General features: G+C 53.1%; 1 protein-coding gene across 1 annotated transcript in view; it reads left to right on the top strand.

The window, feature by feature from the left end:
- CACNA1E (calcium voltage-gated channel subunit alpha1 E) overlaps positions 1-19,479 on the top strand; it is a 113,717-nt gene that overhangs the window by 18,481 nt on the left and 75,757 nt on the right. Inside the window, exons 3-5 of the mRNA XM_074906927.1 lie at positions 7,253-7,358; positions 7,803-7,942; positions 18,597-18,700. Of these exons, the coding sequence (XP_074763028.1) occupies positions 7,253-7,358; positions 7,803-7,942; positions 18,597-18,700 (350 nt within the window). The remainder of the gene's footprint in view (positions 1-7,252; positions 7,359-7,802; positions 7,943-18,596; positions 18,701-19,479) is intronic.

Here is a 19,479-nt window from a genome sequence, read left to right as displayed (position 1 = left end):
GCTGGTTCTGGCTGGGAACATGCAAAGCCCTCAGGCTTGGAGGTGGGTGACCTGGGGATGAAGAGGCAGCTTGTGTGTGTGTGTGGGGGGGGGGGGGCTGAGTTCTCTGTAGTGTCCCTAAGTCTTTTCTGGCTGGCAGCACCCTCTGGGTGGGCAGCTGCAGGAGCATTGGTGCGGTAGTGAGGATGGGGACGCAGCAGCTCAGCTCGGAGCCCTGCAGGGCAGCGGCCAGGCTGGCCTGTGGGCTTTTCCAGAATGTACCAAATTATTCATGTGCTTTTTCAGCGTGGTGTGGGAGGGCCCTCGCCCCTTCAGCTTTCATTTAAAGCAAGAAGGAGCTGGGGTGCTGCTGCTGGCCCAGCGCTCCCCGCGTGGGCCGGGGTCCCGTGCCGGCATGATGTCTCATCTCCAGGCAGCTGCTGTCTCCTAGAGACTAGAGCTTCACCACCACGCGGTAAAAACTCCCCAGCATTATTCTTTTCTGGAATTTGCAATGCATGAGGGAGATAGGCGCTTTTTTTTTTTTTTTTTTTTTCTGAAGTAAGTGACATATCCCTGTGTGAGTGCTGGGAACAGGCACGCTCCAGGTGCGGGAGCTGAGCATTCCTGGATGTCCCCCGCCTGGCTGCCATCTCTTTCTAAGAAACTCATCCACCCCGGAGTTCTTCCCCACTGCTTGAGCTCTCGAGGGCTTGGGGATGGGCAAGGATTTTTGGTGATGAGTTTGGTGAGGTTGGCCAGGCGAGTTGTTCCCATCCTTGTAGTTGTAGCCTGGCACACACAGACGATGCCTTTTGGTAGGGCCAGGGAAAATGTGTGAGCATCTCAGCTGCCTGGCCCAGAGCCCATGGCATCGCTCCTGGGTGAGGGTGGTTTGGGGAGGTGAATGTTGGATCTTGGCCACAGTCAGTGAGAGCTGCTGGCCCTGGGAGGGAGGTGGCCAGTCCCAGTGCTGTGGGTTAGAATGGGCATGGCACTAAGGAAAGCCAAGAGGGCTGGGGTGGAGCGTGGGGAGGAGTGGAGAGTCTTCTTCATCCAGCTCCAGTTGACTAGGTAATAGGGCTAAAAATAACTGGTGATTCAGGCTTGTATATCTGCTGGGTAACCATATAATTATAACCAGCAGCCTCTGCAGTTTGGCTTCCCAGTGTAAATAGGGATGATGCATGGAGGGGAAGAAGGAGAAATACGAGAAACTGGGATTGGGGTGCAGCTCTGTGGGGAGACAAGTCTTTGAGTTCCTTGCTGGAAAACCCAGTGCCTTACCTCTGCTGGAGCTGCTCTTTTTATTTGTTCTGCCCAAAAGGTGAGGTAGCTGCTGTTTTGGCTGTAGGAACATCTACTCTTCTTCAGAAACAGAGCCTCATCCTGCCTCCTCTCCTCCAGCTGATGGCCAGGCCTTTAGCCTTGATTTCATTTGTTTGGCTGCCTGGAAAGCTGCAATTCAGTTAGCACATGAGATGGGCTGCAGCTCATCTATATCTGCTTCGTTCTTCATCCGCTTAATCACATTTGACCTGGATAAGATCCCTCTCCTGCCTCAGAAAGGCTAGATGACATTGTGTGGTTCTGTCTCTGTCCCCAAGGACAGCCTCCAGCCACAGACACACACTGGCCACTGTGCCTGTCCCCCTGGTTTGGCAGGGAAGAGGGATGTCCATCATTCCCCCAGGGACCTCGCTGTTCCCTGCAGTGAGAGCTTTCTCCTATCTCAGCCCCTTTGAGGACTAACCTCTGGTTTTGAGCTGGCCAAGAGCAAGTGGGGTGTCTGCGAAGCTCCAGTGTGCATCCCTGGTCCAACGCATCTGGGGATTTTGCTCTGTGTGTTACACACCTGTATGTACATGAACAGTTTTGCTCATAATGACTCCCACTTTGACCTGGGCATCTCTGATGCTGCGTGGGTGCTGCCCCTCAGGGACTCTGGCAGTGTTATGCTCCACCTGGGCAAGTATCTTCTGCACTTTGGCTTTTGCCCAGCTGAGATTTCAGCAGGTCTTGCCTTTCTGTGGGAAGAGCTGCGCCATGTGGTGCCATCCTTGGGCAGCTCCTTCCTTGTGCTACCCAAGAACACTTTTTTTTTTTTTAATAAGGCTGTTTTTTTCTGCCCTTCATTCATCAGATTTTAAAATGTAGTTGTGGGGCTTTTTTTGGGAGGGGCGAGTAGGTGTAATGGCAGGTCCATCTTTTTGACAGCCGGGAGAGCGAGGCTGCCTGTCAGATGGTGAATTTAAACAGAGGCAGCTGTTGTCATGGTGATGCCAAGTTGCATCCTGTTGCTGTGGCAACCAAAGTTAAAAAACTGATGTTAAGGCAGGAAAATCACATGATATGGTTCTTTTTTGTTAAAAAAAAAAGAAAAGGAGGAGAGATATTCGATTTCCAGTTTTTTTAAGCGCAGGGTGAGGTGGGGGAGAAGGAGACACTTCTCCATGGAGCTGTTTGCACGTGACAGGCCGGCACCCCACATTGCCACAGGAGTGGCAGCAGTGTGGGCAGCTCTTGCCTGGCTGGGCTCCTGGCTGGTACTGCCTTCAGTTTAGCCCCTGATGGAGACCAGATCGCTATGTCTTGCAGTCATAACCTGCAACAGCTGTGGCTGCAGAAAGCAAGTCGTGTCTTTCCAATTGAGGCACAAACATGTAGTGAGATTTAGACAAGCTGAGCACCTTGCCTGGGTGCTCCCTGTGAGCTGTGTAGAGACACAAGCACGACTCCAAGCTCATGGCTCACTCTCCTGAGCCCATTTTGCTGTGTGTAATGGGTACGCAGGAGCTGGCTCATGTTCAAAGCGTGGTGGGAAGGATTTGGGTTGTCTGCACCTTGTCCCTCTGGACATCATCTTCTGTCAACCCTCGTAAAACACAGATGAGCCAGGAGCGCTGGGTGGCAGGGTGCAGGATGGGTACAGCCCCAAGGGGCCATGGAAGTATAGCTGCTTGAGGGCACTGGATAGCCTTGTCTGCTGAGGGAATATCCCCTGTGTCCTCATGGCCAAGACAGGGAGGTGCTGTAGGGCTGGGGAACCCCAGAGTTGAATTAGGACTACTCATGGTCTTTGTTCCATTTGGCATTTTGGGTTTCTCTTGGAAAACAGGCTTGGAGAAGAGGTGCTTGCTTTCCTTCTCAGGTTGTGGAGATGTTGAAGAGGTGAGTCTGTCTTCCCATCATGCCATGTCTGTGTGGGGCAGGTAGTAGTGGTGGGGTTGGGACCAGCAAGATGTAGGAACTGAAGCTCTCTCTTGTTGACACCTGGGGAGCAGGGAAAGCCCCTCAGTGCAGCAGGTCCTGGGGGAAGCCTGGGGAGCAACTTAAGTTTCTAGGGAATGTTGAAGCTGGGTTAGGTGATTGTTCCAGCCCTTCTTGCAGTCCCTCTGAGGTAGGCTTCCGAAGCCCAAGAACCCTTTCAGAGGTGCCCATGTGGCCTCACTCCTCTGTCTCTTCTGTTCCTTGCCCATTTGCCTGTCCAGGAGTGGGGAGAAGGCACAGTCATCAACATGGAGAGATGGAGGTGGGCTTTCCACAGCTCCCAGCCCCTGTTCACATCTGGGAAGGGATTTGTCTCATGCCTAGCCTCCTGGAGAGGTTTGCATCAATGTGCCATCAGTACCATAAATCCATCTTCAGGGCTTGGAGTTGAGGACACTCCCTGCATTAGCAATATAGACATTCTGGGTGGTTTTGGCTCCTGGTTGGGGAGGGAGGTGAGGAGGGGGAGTCACAGCTGGAAGCAAGGATCCACCAGTGGCTGGACGTCTCCCTGGTGCTCCCTGCCAGATCCACCAAGGAGCTCCAGCTCCAGGCACGGGGTTAGTGTTCAATGCCTGCTCCAGGTGATCTGGGGTATGGATCTGGTGTGGGAGTCCACATGGTCCTGGGGGTGTCTTCCCCACCTCAAATGCAGTGGGAGGAAGCATGGAGCTGCAGGTGTGGTGTGCATTGGGATCGGCCGAGTTGCTAAGGAAACAAGTCAATGGTGCAGGGGAGAGAGTGTTGGGTAAAGGAGATAAATCAATAAGAAAACCTATTTTTATCGGCTCCCTAATGATCTTCCAGGAGAAGCCAGACGAAGGAGGAGGGAGAAGGCTGGAGGGAGACAGGCTTTCATTACCAGGCTTGGAGGGAGGCAAGTGCTACTCTTGAGTTTTGGTTGGCTGGAAGGTTGTGTAATTAGACATCTAATGAGAGAGGAAACAAAGAAGTGATAGAGCATTGTCCAGTGGGCTCCAGCCCAGAGGTGGGAGGATGTTTGCTTGACAGAAGTGAAGTGTGTGGATAAAATTTCCCCTGGTTCAGCCAGATGTTCCTCCTGTCCCCTGGGGAGGCTTTTCTTAGCCTTGGCCTCTCAAAACCCAACACAGCTGGAGACTCGAGGGCTTGTTTCCACACGGTTGATACCTTGTAGTACTCACTGAGCTCCAGACATGATAAGCTAGGCTTGAGTCCTCAGAAAACTGGGCCAGCGGGATTTGGGGAGTCACCTTTGGCAGCAAATTCATGCTTAGGTCTCCGCTTAGGGCAGCGATTGCCCTCTTTCCCTTAGACTCGATATCTGCTGACCCATGTGCCACACACTTGCGGGAGGTAGAGTGTGGATGCAGTCCTGTGCTGGGGCTGTAACAAATGTGCACTGTCCTTGCACTGTTGAGCCAGATGTTGGAGCCACCAAGGAAATACAGGGGTGAGCTGGGACCTTAGAGGTCGTCCTGAGCCCCCCAGCCACTGCCAGGCAGGGCTGCCATGCTCCTGGCTTTGGAAAAGCTGGGCTTTTCCCTCTGGGTGTTTCCCCTGTGGGACTGGCAGCTGCATGAGGAAGAAGGTGGCAGTAGATGCCTGGTGTGGTGGGGAGAAGCACGGGTTGCTCGGCGGGGTTGGCTGAGCTGGGGCAGACAGACAGACTCACTGCGTCGTTCCCACACTTCTCATCTAGGCAAATGTGCCTAGCGCCTGGGGAGCTGGCTGCACCGCCCCACTAACACGCTGTTTTAAGTCTGTGCTAATTGCTCACAGACTGTCAGGAAAATGAAACAAAAAGACCCCAAATAGGCCAGTGGCTCAGGGCCGAGCACCTGTCTGCATATCAGCTGAGGTGTGCAGCCAGAGGTGGGAAGCAGGGAAAGTACGTGGCTTTTGCAGGAGACATGCAACAAAATCTTCACTTGTATTGAGCCTTGGATGAAAACTTTTGGGGTCTGGCCTCCCCACAAGCACAGGGAGCTGTTTGCGGTTCGTGCCTGGCTGGCACCAAGGTCTGAGCCCAGAGTGAGCTCTGCAGCAGTCACTCTTTTGGTTTGCCTTTAACTTAGCAACCATTAATTTCACTGAGTAGCTTTTCAGATGCCTTGGCTGAATCTTTCCTTGGCTCTTGTCCCTGCTGGGCTAGATACATCCCAGCTCCTGTGGGCTCTCCTTGGCTGGCCCTCCTGGCCACCTCTCCTGGGAGCTGCTCTGATTCCCAGCCCTGCTCCCACCTTGCCCATGGGGTCATGCTGCTGGGTTTGCTGCTGCTGGGCTCATTTCATGATCTCCAGTTTCCCATGCTCGTGCTCAGCACTGGGATGTCTTCTCTTGCCCGTGAGCTCAGGGCCACTGGTTTAAAGCATCTCGTTGTAGTCAGCGGCTTTGGCAGCCAAAAAGCGAAGTTGCAAAAGAGAAAATCATCCCTTTTCCTGGGGGCGTTTGACACCTCCTGGCCTGAACAGTTTGAACCTGAAGCTGCCAGGTCTGGAGAAGCCCAGTGCAGTGAGGAAGGGCTCAGCTTGGGATGACAGGAGTATGGATGATTTCTTTATGGGCAAATCACATCCCCTTTCCACAGATAAGAGCCTTGGGAAGGTGGCAGTCTCCTCCCGGGATGGCTGCTGATGCTGGTGGTGATAGTAATATAGCTGTGGAGTTTTGGCATGGAGGGAGGGGAGAAGGAGTGTGCTGCCTGCTGATGAATGTTACCTCATTTTGTTATTGAGGACAACACAGCTTTTATTGCAAAGATGTTGTAAGGATGGATGGTAAGTCAGAAAGATGTGGCTGTCCTGTCTTTTGGAAGTGCTTTTCAGGGCTTGGTGGCAGGCCAGCCAGGAGGTGGGAGATCCATGCCTCCACCTTGCTCCCAGCAGCCCCTGTAAATCAAAAGGCAGGAAGGAGCTGAGTTTGGGGTGCTTTCCTGGGCATCAGCCTGCCCTTTCCTCTACCTCCCCTCTCACTTGAGACCTCAGATGCCAGCATCTGCTGAAACTTATCCTGTAGGGTTGCTTCTGGAGAAAGGTGTGTAAGCCCTAGACGCAGCTGTAGGATTTAGGGTCCTTGTAAGGGTCCAATCAGATCCTGTAGATAAGGTGCTCCTACCCCTTGGGGTCTCGCTGAAGTGTGGCTGAGCAGGGATGTCTCCATAGGGAGTTTCCACTCTGTCTGAGCTGAAGTTCAGACCCAGGTGTCATTAGTGTCTTGAGCTGCGAGTGCTCAGCCTGGTGCTCTGCAGCAACCAGTGCTGCCTGGGCTCCCTCTGCCACCCACAGGGTGCTTGGCAAGGGACCCTGGGTTCCTAGGGCATGTCCACCTTGCCAGCGTGGGGCACAGGGTGGGCTGATCCAGGTCAGATCCTGAGAACCTGCTAGGGATGCCCTGTCCTCGGGCATCCTCCACCTGGGTCCCTCCCACAGGGATGCTGTAGTACCAGGGCTGCTGACAACCAGTGACACCCCCTCTCTAAGCCCCATCTCCTGCTGCTTCGTGATGGAAGAGAGAAGGCAAGCAGCAGGGTTGTGGCATGCAGGGGCATGCTAGCCCTGGCCACCAGCACGCCATGCCGGGGAGAACCTCCCTGACCATGCCAAACCCTTTTCTAGATGAAGCCCAGCCTGGTCAGAGCCTGACTGTTCACCTTCATACTTGTGTCCATTTTCTGGGCTCCCACCACAAGCAGCATGTCTCTCCCAAGAGCGTTCACAGCCCAGCAAAGGCCATGTCCTATGTTAATGTCCCGTGAACTGGGGAAGGAGGTGATGAGGTTCAGCAGGTCTCTGGTGATGAAGGTCTCAGGGGCTCTTGGTTCTTATCACCTGCCTCATTTCCAAACAGCACCAAGGTGGGCTTTACCCTCCTGCCCAGAAGCCATGGGAGGTGAAAGCTGGGCTCTGTGTGTGCATGTTGCTGTGGGGAAAGCAGCGATGGCAGCTGATGAGCAGGTGAAACGAGGAGTGGGCAGGGTTGGGGACATCATCCACCTCTTCTCTGCTCCTTAACTTCCCTCCACTCCCTTCGAGTACATGATCCTGGCGACCATCATTGCCAACTGCATCGTGTTGGCTCTCGAGCAGCATCTCCCTGAGGATGACAAGACACCTATGTCACGGAGATTAGTAAGTATCCTGTGTCTGTCCCTCTCTGCCCTGTGTCAGGGGTTCTGGAGGGTGAGTAGGAGCATCAGCCAAGGGGAGCCACCACGTCCTATCATCCAATTTCTGGTTTCAGGGTGGTAGGGCATGAGGTTTCCTCTGGGACCAGCTCCTCCAGCCTTCCTGGGGCTGCTGTTACATACTCTCCCTCAGCAGAAAGGTTTCGGAAAGGTTTAAGTCCCTAAAAAGGTGGGGTAGGGAAGGGACACTGGATAACTTGAGTGGGTCATAGCCACACTTTTTATTTCCAAGGCTGATGCTGGCTGAGGAAGGGCTGGAAAAGCTCCCAGAGGAGAGGATGGGGCTGGGGAAGGTGGGATGGGATGTGAGTTGGGTCAGTGTGAAATTGCTGGTGCTGTGTTTGCCAAGTTTCTCCCTCTCACTGTGTCATTGATTCTCCTCTGACAGGAAAAGACGGAGCCCTACTTCATTGGGATTTTCTGCTTCGAGGCTGGGATTAAGATTGTGGCTTTGGGATTTGTTTTCCACAAGGGCTCATACCTGCGCAATGGCTGGAATGTCATGGACTTCATCGTGGTCCTCAGCGGGTGAGTTGGGTGGTGCGGGGCCATTGGTGGGGTTGGACAACCAGGCACAGGGGCTTGTCCTGGTGGAGACATGAGCTGCAGGACACAGGGCAAGGATCTAGTTTGCTGTTGTCAGAGGTGTTCATCCCAGTGAGGGAGGGAGGATGGTTCTCTGAGCTAGAGGCTCCTGTGTTGGCTTTACTGTGGGCAACTGATGGTGGGACAAGGTTCCCCACCGCATGAGGAGGGCTGGCTCTGGCTCTCTCATCATGTCTAGCTTTTGTCGGCTAGTGGCCTGGCATCTGTCACCCATCTGGGCATGGGGTGAGGTGAGGATGAGGTAGGAGCATGGCCTGATAAGCCACTGGATGTGGTCTGGGAGAGGGTTTTGTCAAACCCTACATGGAAAGGGAGAGAATCTCTTCCTTTTGCCTTCCCAAGCACTTTCCAGCATTGGTCCAGAGCTGGGGGTTTGGGAATGAGGTCTGGGTGGGGATGCGTTCCCAGGTGGTGCTTACTCAGCATCCCAGCGTGCAGCAGTGATGCTGGGGGTGGCTCAACAGAGCTTGACAGGTGCTGGTTTTGTCACTGGTGGTGTCACCTGCCAGGGACATGGCCCAGATTTAAGTTCTGCTTGCAGTGTAATGGTCTGTGCTGGTGACATAGAAACAAGCGGGGGCATTTGGGCTTGTGTTAGCCAACACTGTCAGTCAGCTTGAACAGAAGCCCCTCAGGGTGACCCCCCTGGGCCCCTTGCTGTGTGGAGGGCAGGTGGGTGCCTACTGCCACTGAGGGACCCAGGGAAGGCATGCATAGATTATTGCCATTTCTTTTTGCATGCTGATGGAAACACCACATTCAGAAGAGCTGATTTGATGCATATGAACAGATGGTATCTGTGAATCTCCAAGCACTTCATGAACTCTGCTGGGTGTAGAGTAGCTGCAGAGCCAGCTGGGAAACTGGGGCACAGGAGCCGGGTGAGATACCTGGGGTCTCTGTTGAGTTGCTTGCTGCACAGTCCTGTCTCTTGGCTTGTAGGGTGGTGGCACCATGTGGGACATGACACCTGTTTGGGTGTTTGGAGGAGCCTGGTGTTGCCAGGGATGTGGTGATGGGTGCTGCTTGTCCATGGTTGGAGAGGTGTGAATTGGGCCTGTGCTTGAAACAAGGCTTGAGGATTACATGACCAGGAACTCTTTGACTCTCTTGAGCCAACGTGGACCTGGATGGCCTCCCTGGGGAGTGGGACTATGTCTGCCTGTGAAGGCAGGGTGTCTCGGTGTGCTGGTGGTGGGGTGTTGCTTCGTGGTGGGCAGCAAACAGGCTGCCTGCAGGTGGTGCAGCCATCGCACAGGATGCTGCTGGCTCTTCTGCATCTGCAAAGTGACTCTCAGGGAAAGCTCCATGGCCAGGTGGGAGAGCGGCTGGGCACAGCTCCTGGGCTGGACAAAGGTGGTCACATCTTTGGGGACAATGTGGGACGTGTCATCCCTGGTAGAAACAAGGAGGCAATGTCTTGGCCTCACTGCGCAACTGTGGTGCTGGGCTGAGTGTGCAGAGAGTGGCCAGGTGGCTGGGAAGTGCCCATTGGCTGTCTCCTGGCCTGGGCATCCTTTGGGGCCTGGGCCAAGGGAAGGACTGGGCTGGGAGGAGGGGTTTGCTGCAGACTTCTCCCTGCCCTCCCCATGGCTCTGGGTGAGCTGACTGTAACTGAACCGGTGCTGAGTCAGCATTCAGCAATTACTCACTTGCAAAAGCCTCGCCAGCTCTCTCGGTGCCATGCCGGGCCCCGTGCCAGGGAATCAACTGTCCGTGAAGGACTGTTAATGCCATACCAGCCACCCTGACAGGAGATGCCTGAGTCCCCCCAACACTGCTGGTTATGGGGTGTAGCCCTCTGGGGTCTCTTTCATTGCCATCACTGCCGTTGCACCTTGCTCCAGCAGGATGAAATCCTCTCTAAGAAATGCCTGGTTATGTGCCAGCTTTGCCCTAGTAGTGCTGGTGCCTACTGGCATAGGCTCACCAGGCTTTCAGGGTGAATTCTGTTGTATGGTGGACGGTGGAGGCAACCCACAGATTTTCATCCTAGACCAGTTTTGGGGAGGATCAGGTCACTGGAGGATCAGCTGGACCAGGTCGTGGGCTCCTCCGTGCTGTTCAGGTCGTGCTTTTGCCATGCTGTGTTGACAGAGCTGCTGTTCTTTGGCACCATGGTTGCGCCTCCTTTGCAAGAAACTCTCGCCTGTTTGATCTGCTGAATTATTGGCAAATTTTTCCAGCAAATAATCCTTGGCTGGCAAATGACTTGCAAACAGCTTGTGGGAGAGGGTTTGCACTTGGCGGTTCATGCTGTGTCAGTTGCATAAGGCGGGTGGTGAAGACTGCATGGAGGATGTATGCAGGTGACCGACGGATTCAGGCTCATCTTTGCGGACTAAAACTTTATGCTTGATTAACATGTGAGTGTCTGGACACAGACTATTGAGCCTGGGAGAATTAATGGTCATTGGAATATTTTGCAACTTAGCAAGAGGGAGTGTCTGTGGTGGAGAGGATGTTGTGAGCATCAGAGGTGTAGGGTAGCGCTTGCCTCGGGATGTGCTGACTGGTTTGGGATGCTGATGCACCCCATGATGATGGACCAGAGAGGATATCCATGTGAGCAGGACCCACCCCAGGATCCATCCCCGATGGGCCCAGAGAGACCAGCATCATGCTTGCTGGCCCTTGTCTCCAAAAGTGACACCGGGTATTACTCTTCTTTTCTGGACTTATTTTTTGCGACATATCTGATGGGAGAGGTGTTTAATGCAAGTGGCATCATGGCCCCAGACACCGCGTTAGGTTTTCCATGAGCAGTGGGATATCCTGAGCATGTTCTCCCTGGTGTAAATTATCCTAAAGAGGTGCTACTGCCATGAGCAGCCTCCTGCGACCCTGTACAGGAATGGATGACACTGACTTGGGTTCAATTGGTGTTTGCTTCTTGTGTCAATAAATCCAGATTTTTTTCATTTTGGTGGAAATTGACACCCACCTAAAACTCCCTGATGCTAAAGCTTCCACTGGGGAACTAATAGTCACATTTGTAAACCAGCTCTGTTTATAACCTGTGGTTTCCAAATCATCATTGCTGCCTGAAAAAAACGGTCTGTTCTCCCCCAGCTAAAAATATTTTTATCAGAAAATGTGCATAAAATACCTTCCCTTGTTCTGAGACAGAGCCAGGGAGGAGGATGTCTGTGTTTCCCCTGGGGCTTGGAAATGTTCACCTTGCCCGTGCATTGACCAGAGCTGGCTGGGTGCTGAAGCTAGACTTGTGACCTGCTCGAAGCAGCATGTCCTTGATCAAAAAAGGGGAAAACTGCTCATAAATGGTCAGAAATGGCAGTGGCAGCTTGGCAACCTCTTAATTGGTGGTCCTGAGAGGTTGAGGTTGAAGGCACTTCAGCCATCAGAAACTGTAACATCAGCTCCCTGGGTGCCATTAGTGTAACAAGTAGGGAACGAGGACCCTATACCACCATGCATTATCCTATGTCATATTTGAAGGTGCTCGTGGAAAAAGAAGGGTTAAACTCCCTCTGCAAATATCCAGGTGGGTGTGTGCTTCACACACTCCAATGCCTGAGCATCATAGCACTGTGTTGGCTTTTTTTATAGCAGTTGCAGCAGTAATACAATAACATGTTATGTGAGAGGTGAAGGGGTGGGGGAACACTTCTAACAATGAGAAAAAAATCAAAATGGAAATCAAAAGGCCCTGTGAAGTTGAGCTGCTCAGGAACCAGGGGAGCAGCCACTGTAAAACCAGCGTAAATACACTGGGCTTACTAAAAGGAAGAGCTGGTGTCAGGGTTTTTCGGAGGCTTTAATAACAGCCCCTACACCTGGATGCCTTTTGTGAAGCCCTTAGGCACTGTGGTTTTCATTAAGGGATTTTGTGGGGTGGAGCGTGGCCAAGGGAAGGAAGGAATGAATGATTGCCAGTGGTTCCTGCAATGTCCTTAGCAAACCCAGAGCTGACCGGACGGGCACAAGTCTGTGCCAGCAGAGGAAAGCCCAGATCTCCAAGCCCAGACAGCTGGCCTGAAAAAGAGTCCTCCCCCTGCAAAGTCAAGTGGCAGTCATGAGCCTGGCTTCTCCATCTGACCTCCCAGTGAAATCCTGTGCATACCCATATCCCTATTTTTTTGCTGTGGCTCAGATGAAGCAGGAAATCATGGTTCCTAGGAGGCTACTTCCCTCTGTGCTGTGGGGTTGCAACGCGAGCATGGGAATGAGGAGGGCAGGTTTGCTTGTTGCTCATTGTGGTGCCGCCTGGATTTTGGAATGACTGTCCTGGAAAGTGCCTGGTGGCCTTTTCACAACTACCCTGAGCTCCCCTAAGGAGAGGAGAGGATGCTTTGCCCTCTGATATTTAGTGCACTTGTGCAACCCAAGTTCTGCGTGCCTTAGGTGGTCTTTTTTGATCTTGGAGGTCCAGAGATGGAGCGCAGGGGTCCTTGAACAGACATTGGCAGCAGCTCTGTGCATGAATGTTCGTATGCTGCATCCCCTCATGGTTTGTGGTGCTGGTGCCCAGCAGTGTGCCTAGCACTCCATGCATGTGTGAGAGGACACACATGTACATGGGCACACCCAGACTTGGAACAGACTCTTTCCCCACCGCTGACATCTGTGTTTTTCTAACCAAGGGAGTACAATGCACCTCCGAGCAAGAAAGCCTGGGCAAGTGGGCAATGAACCTTGGAGAACAAGTGTTAAATCAGAGCACAAGGGCAGCATCCCAACTTGATTATTTTGATGGAGTTGTTGCGAGAAGTGTTATCCTGTAGGATAAACCAGTAAGTCCGAAAGCAGAGCAATGCTTTGATCACATCAGACAAGACTTTTTTTTTTCCCTTCTTCCCTTCTTTTCCTCTCATGAATGGTGCTGGTCTCCAGCCTGATGTCTGTCCCATCTCCCACCCTTTTCCCAGCTCTTCCCTTCCAGGACAATTAGTTAAAGTGTTTGGTCTTGCGTTTGGATGAATAATTAATTCCACAGCTTTGTGAATGATTCATGTGCCATATGCCATGGCGACGGGATGTGCCTGACATTGGCACCTTGTACAAAGGCCAGTGCTGTTTCCCTGGCCTGGTGAGAGGATGGGGTGGGTGATGAGGGAGAAGGCTTCGTGCCGCAGGGAATGGGTGGTGGTGGGACCTGGAGGGACTCCCGGGCAGGCAGACCCCTGGCTCTGGGGGAGGCAGGCATCCCGCCTTACCTCAGTGCAGGATCCAGCCCGCCTGCTGTTCATGTGCTTCACCCAGGCCTTCGCAGCTCCTCTTCCCGCTGCTGGGTGAATCAGTCCCTCCTATGCCGCTGCTGGTTCCTGAGGGCATTGCCTCCCCTCCCAGGCACCTCTCCAAGCCCCAACACCCTTGCAGAGCTCTCCCAGGCTGGGGTGAGGCCCTCCTCTTCCCATGGGGATTAAAGCCTTGGGCCAAAATGCAACCTTCCTATGTGCCATTTCTTCACACTTCTGTGGACTTTCCTCTGGGAGAGAAGGTGTGGGGTAAAAGCCTGGCTTGAGGGAAGGGGAAAGGGATTATTTTCCACCACATCCTCATTTGGGGAGGTGGTAATCAGCCAGGCTTGAATGAATAACCCTGGGGTTTTCAGACCTCTCCTTTCACATGAGTTCAGACAGCTCCTGCCGTGGTACGCCATTGCCTATGCTGTATCTTTCTTTGTGGGCCAAGCTCTCCAGTCTCCTGGCAATGACTTAGGTTTCCACCAGGACCCATTTGTGCAGTTAGTTACACCAACATCCCCTCCCCCTGCCAAATCCTGTATCTCCTGAGAGGCAGATTACTCTCAGGGAGGAAGGTGCAGGGTTTGCAGCTAGTTCTCAGGGTGCAGAGGGGATGCTCCCAAATTCTAGCGGCATCTCTAGGAAGAGGTGGCATCGGGGGATCATTTTGTTCCCCTGACTGAAGGCTGGTAAAGACAGGTTTTGTCACTCACCCTCATCACACCTTGCAGGGAATCATCGGTGCCCAGTTCAGGGCTCTCAAAGCTGCCATGAAAGATGGGACCAGCAGCTTTGCAGCAGTGCAATCTACTTGTGTCATGGCCTCGAAACCTAGAAAGAGAAAGTGAAGATGGTGGAGGCTTTGAGGTTGCTCTGACCTATGCTGAGGGCAGGATTTAGACCTGGTGTCCCTATCCTTTGGCATCTCCAAAGCAGGACCACTGTGCTCTGCTGGGGCATCCTCAGGGTGGACGACCCAATCCAGCTGGCCCTGCCTAGAGCAGGGTTTGGGCTCAAGAGCCTGAGTACATCTCGCTACTTGTGATGCTCTCTGCAGCGAGGGAAGGGATTGATTCACTAGAAGAAAAGGGCAAGAATGGGGTAAATTCATCAGGTAATTTACTTTCCATGAGCCATTTGACCAGTGTGTTAATTATGAAGTAGTCTCCCTCATAGAGTCAGGTGGAAGTGCAAGCCTCCAGGGCCCCTTCTACTTAATTATAAATATTAATTTGCACATCAGCCAGCCAGCCAGCACCCTCCCTGCTCCAGATTTTGAGTTGAGATTAGTCTTGTCTCAGCTGAACCCTCCCTCCATTCAGCACACTCTGGAGCTGCCCTTTGCTGGGACGCCTTGTCTGCATGTGCCTCTGCAGTGGTCCCTGATGGAAATGGTCAAGGGAAGTTCAGTTTGGGGTGGGAAGGATAAATTGAGGGTTGAGCTGATCATTTAGTGGTTCAGCCTTGGCTTGTGATCCCTGGTGAGAAGCCCTTTGCAGCATGCCTCAAGCTGTATGTGCTGTCCCCAAAGGCTGAGGCTCCAGAGCTGCTGGTGCTACTCTTGATGGGATGAGGGGGACAGGAGCAGGTGCGATGCACAGCCCCTGGCACAGGCAACGGAGGCATGGTGGGTGCTCTGTGTTAGTGTGTGATAGTGCTCCAGTTTGGTGCTGGTTCTGTGCTAGTAAAAGGGCTTTGTGTGGGGGCAGGGTCACTGAACATTGCTTGTGGTTTATTCTGCTAAGTCCCAAAGAGCAGAGTCATTTTAAATATGTGGGGGTTTTGTGGTAGTTTGTTTTTTGGATATTTTTTTTTCTTCCCCCCCTGGGAAAAGAAATCCATAGGTGCAGGTCGTGTGCTTTGCTCAGCTGCTCTGAGCTGGAGTGGTGCCTGAGGGCTGAGCATCGCTCTGCCAGCAGCCAGCCCCAAAGCCTGCAGGTGCGGTGGGCCCAGCAGGAGCTTGCCCTTTCCTCTGGAGCCTGTAAATAAATAAAATAAAATAATCATCCTGGTTGCAAACACTAAGCACTGCGTGTTTTTTTTCTCCAAAAGCATGTTTTTGTCTGCTAGTGATTGCTCACTATTCAATTATACTTCGGGGGATTAACATATATTTCCCATCCTGCCTCCTCTCTCATTTGCATTCTTCCAATAGCTCTTCTCTGCTCTTTTCTCCACCTTGAAGTCTCTCTTCCCCCTTTCCTCTGAAGAAGTAAAACTAACCCCTTTGCCTGGGTGACCTATAAAAACGCCTTCACTTTTTTTTTCTTCTTTTTTTCTCCAGTACATATGATGAAAAGCATGAGATCATTGGGATTTTTATAGCCCAATCTGGCAGCTTTTTCAAATAACTTGGATGGTGAGATGTAATTTTAGTTTGGGTCCTTGCCTAAAAATAAAGAATAATTATTAGCACGTCAGACGTGGATAGTGTAAGTGTTCAAAAAGGGTTTAAATTGTTCTGCAGTTACTGGAGCTGCCACCCTGTATCAGCACAAAGGTCTGTCACAGCCTCAGTCCCATCTCTGTGCCGTACATCCTGAGTAGCTGTAAGAAACCTTCATGTATGTCAGTAAATAAGTCAGGAATAGGTCTTGCTGGATGATATGGGTGGCTCTCTGCAAATGAAAAAAAAAGGCATGCTTAGAGGATTAATAGATAATTAACAGGTGAGATGCTAAAGTCCAAAGCAGGAAGGTGTGGTAATGTGGTGGTGGTGGCGTCTGTGCATACAAGCGAAGTCTGGCTCTCAGGGAGAGGTGATGTCTGCTACTTAAAGCCACGGAATGACTTGGGAAAAGCAGACAGAAGTCAGGCTCATATGCCTGGAAGTTTGCTTAGCTTTTTCCAGCATCCTCAACCTGCCTAAAAATGGCCCAGGGCTGCTCAGACCCTGCTTGGAGGCTCTGGGGTGCATCAGGGGCTCTGGGATGGATGAGTTTGGCAGGAGCAGCTCCAGCAGCATGTGCTCCTGGTGCATCCTCCCTCAGCAGGAGCCACAGCTGTGCCCGCAAAAGGATGCATACACACCTATTCCATAGCGGTGGGTCATCTTTGTTGTCAGCCAGGAGGCACATCTGTGGTGCAACTGCCTCACTCTGGTGATCTGTCCAAACCTCCTTCTGAAAGAGCTCGTGATGTCCCTTGTCCCCCAGTGAGGACAGGAGCATGTCACCTAGCCACAGAGGAGTCCCATTCTTAGCAGCTAATTTAGAGCACCTGGAAGTACTGCCCTGAAATCGCCTGAACCTTGCCTGAAGGCTCGGTGTGACAGCTCCTGAGCCCTTCAAACAAATCTGGGTTAGCGGAGGACTTTGCAGCCAGGGCGCTCTGCTCCCTTCCGCCGTGATGGGCAGCTGGTGATGGTCCTGCCCCAGGGAGGGAGGGGATGTGCAGTGGGGTTGGGACCGGTGATGGCTTCACCTCTGTAACTCCACCCGCCTGTCTAGGACCGTGGCTTGTGCTGCTCTGTGGTGGTAGGAGAGTGCTGTCGATGCAACTCCGCTGCCAGGAGCTTTCCAGTTGGGCTTTTCACAGTGCTGGGCTTGCATTGTTGAGCCCTTAGGTGAAGGACCAGAACCTGTGTCCAGCCAAGGAACATCCCTGGCCTCCTGGAGATGCTGAGTCCCTGCTGGAGTTAGTGCAGGGGCTGCAAACACCCCATCCCTTTGGGAGGCTGGTTGAACAGCAAGCACTGGGACGTGAGGAGCAAAAGCTGGAGGAGGGGTCTTGGGGTCTCCAGTGAGGCATAGGGCGCAGCATGTCCTCTACGCCGGTGTTTTGGGGAGTGCTGGGTTGCTTAGCTCTCGCTGGCAGGTTGCATGAAAGAGATAAAAGCGCCTGTGCTCTTCTCTCTCCCATGTGCTACCAAGTGGCTATGTGTTTATCATATTTATTGATTTTGATCTTATAACCCATTTAGCAATGCAGCTCTACCCAGCCTCTGGGTGCTTCTGACTTAATTAAGTCCCTTTTCTGCTTTCCCATCAGCCCTGGGGGTAGCAGGGGGGACGGGGTAAGGGGAAAGTGCCATCAAGGCGTAAAAGATCCCCATATATATTGGGGATACACAGCCTGATACATGGGATTTTGTGAGTGATGCGTCCCAATTGCTGCTGAGGCCAGGCTTTGCAGCTGACCACTTGCACTGGGGCAAAGAGGAAAAGGAGGCCAGGAAAAGTAGTTGAAATAACCTGGTTTGCTGATGTGAGAGCATTTCTGCTGTCAGGGTATCCTAGGAAACCCAGCCGCCTTTATGGAGGGGCAGGTTGGTACCTGCCATACCTTGGGGAGAGGGGGAGAGAAAGAGTGCTAATTGCTTAGCACACCAGAGAGCTGCTCTGGCCTGTAATTAGATGAATTAGTGGAACAATGACCCAATTTCCCTCAGTCTTTGGACTGCTGCAAACAAGCCTGAGGTTGCTGCCTCCCTCTGTCCTCCTCTCCTCCCCATCTCCTCCTCTCCCTTCCCCAGCTCCTCCACTGCAGCCCTCCCTCCTCCTTCTCCACGCCCAGTGCCTGGGGACTGAGCCCAGATGGGACAGGAGCCCACAAGCTCCAGCACCGTGGTCTGTACTCCTGCGGCTCTGCCAGCATCCCTGAGCTGCACCATCGCCGTCCCCCTAGCAAGTAGAGGGGCCTAGAGTATCCACTGCTGGACTTGGTGTGCACCAGCTCCTCTCTGCCCCAGTTTGTTTTCAGAGATGGGCTTGAAAAAAATCTTTGTGTTTTAAAAGAAAACCCCTGGAGTCCTCCCTGTGCCTGCCGGTTGCCTTCCAAGGTCATCAAACTTTCATTACTATAGATTTTTGAATGTGTGTGAGGTTCTCGGCTCCTTCTCGGCAATCCCAGAGGTGGGGCTTCAAGGAAGCTTCATGTGTGGGAAAAAAACAGAGCAGCTGATTGCCAGGGGAGCATGGGTGACCATCCGGGGAGTAACCCCCACCTCTGGGGCACCACCTCTGGTCCACGTACCAGCTCCGTGGAAGGGAGGTTAAACACGCACAACCGTGATGAACACTGTGTCAGCAACATTGAGACCCCAAAGTGTGACCATGCAGCCAGGGTGGTGGCCAGCGCTGTGGTGTGGGGCTGTTCCCAGCCATCCTGGCATGTGGGGACATCAGTGGGGGGCTGCCAGGGCTGGGTGGCCTTTGGGTGGCTTTGGCTGACCATAGTGGCCCATGAGCTTTGATACCAGCATCAAATGGACTTGCTGGCTTGTGGACTTCTACGAGGTGTTGACTCTCTGTACCTGCCTAGGGATATGGTCCTCCTTGTGACTTTCCCCACAGGGAACGTGGACCATGGCTCTTGGCAGTGGGGTGGCCGAGAGCTCTGCCCAGGGTAACTCTGCTCTCTGCCCACAGTATCCTCGCCACCGCTGGGACACACTTCAACACCCACGTGGACCTGCGGACGCTGCGGGCCGTGCGCGTGCTCAGGCCTCTGAAGCTTGTCTCTGGCATTCCCAGTAAGTTGGATGCTCCTGGTCCTGCTCCCGGGGTGTCTGCATCTGTCCCTGATGTCCTTTAGAGCAAGAGGAGTCCTCGTGCTGCCTCAGAGATGTAGAACACAATCAGGGAAGAGGGGGACAAACCTCCCCATGGAGTGGGGATTGTATGTGCCATCTTCCCAGCCACCCCTTGGGCAACCCCCAGGGGATGATACTCTAGGATGGCAGCATTTGGTGTCCCTGGATGACATTTCCCCTCACCCAGCCCACCCTGTGCTGGCACAAGGTTGGGCTCAGTGGCTCACTGGGGCCTGCCGGTGGCTCAACTTCCCTGGCCAGAAAGCAGTGGGTGGATTCCTTTCAAGACTGAGGTTTACTCAGGGGAGATTTTGGGGTTTTGTAAGATTTCATCTGCTGCCACAGGGATAAATAAAGAAACCAGGCTGCTGCCACTGCTGGTCCTCCTGTCCCTCTTACCCTGGGCACTAACTGGGTGGTGTGCTGGAGGCAGTGTGGGGAACAGAGTTGCATGGGCCACCTGGACTTGGTGGGACAAGGACAGGCAAGACATCAAAGAGGGGACCAGATCCAGAAACCAGCCCTCCTGGAGCCTTGCTCTGCAGCCTGGCCCTCCCTGCTTTGGGGATGGTGCTTTCCTCCGTGGTCCTCAGCTGCCCAAAGGGATCCTCCAGGCTGTGCTGGCCTCCTGCATCTGCCCAGATGATGACTGTCCATCCTCTCTGCTCACTGTCCTCCTCTTGCCAGAGGTGGGATGGATGTGCCCCAGGCAGGGGGTT

This window comes from Athene noctua, chromosome 5, assembly GCF_965140245.1.
Source record: "Athene noctua chromosome 5, bAthNoc1.hap1.1, whole genome shotgun sequence".
NCBI lineage: Eukaryota > Metazoa > Chordata > Aves > Strigiformes > Strigidae > Athene > Athene noctua.
The sequence above is the reverse complement of the archived record's forward strand: the minus strand, read 5'-3'. Positions and strand labels throughout refer to the sequence as shown.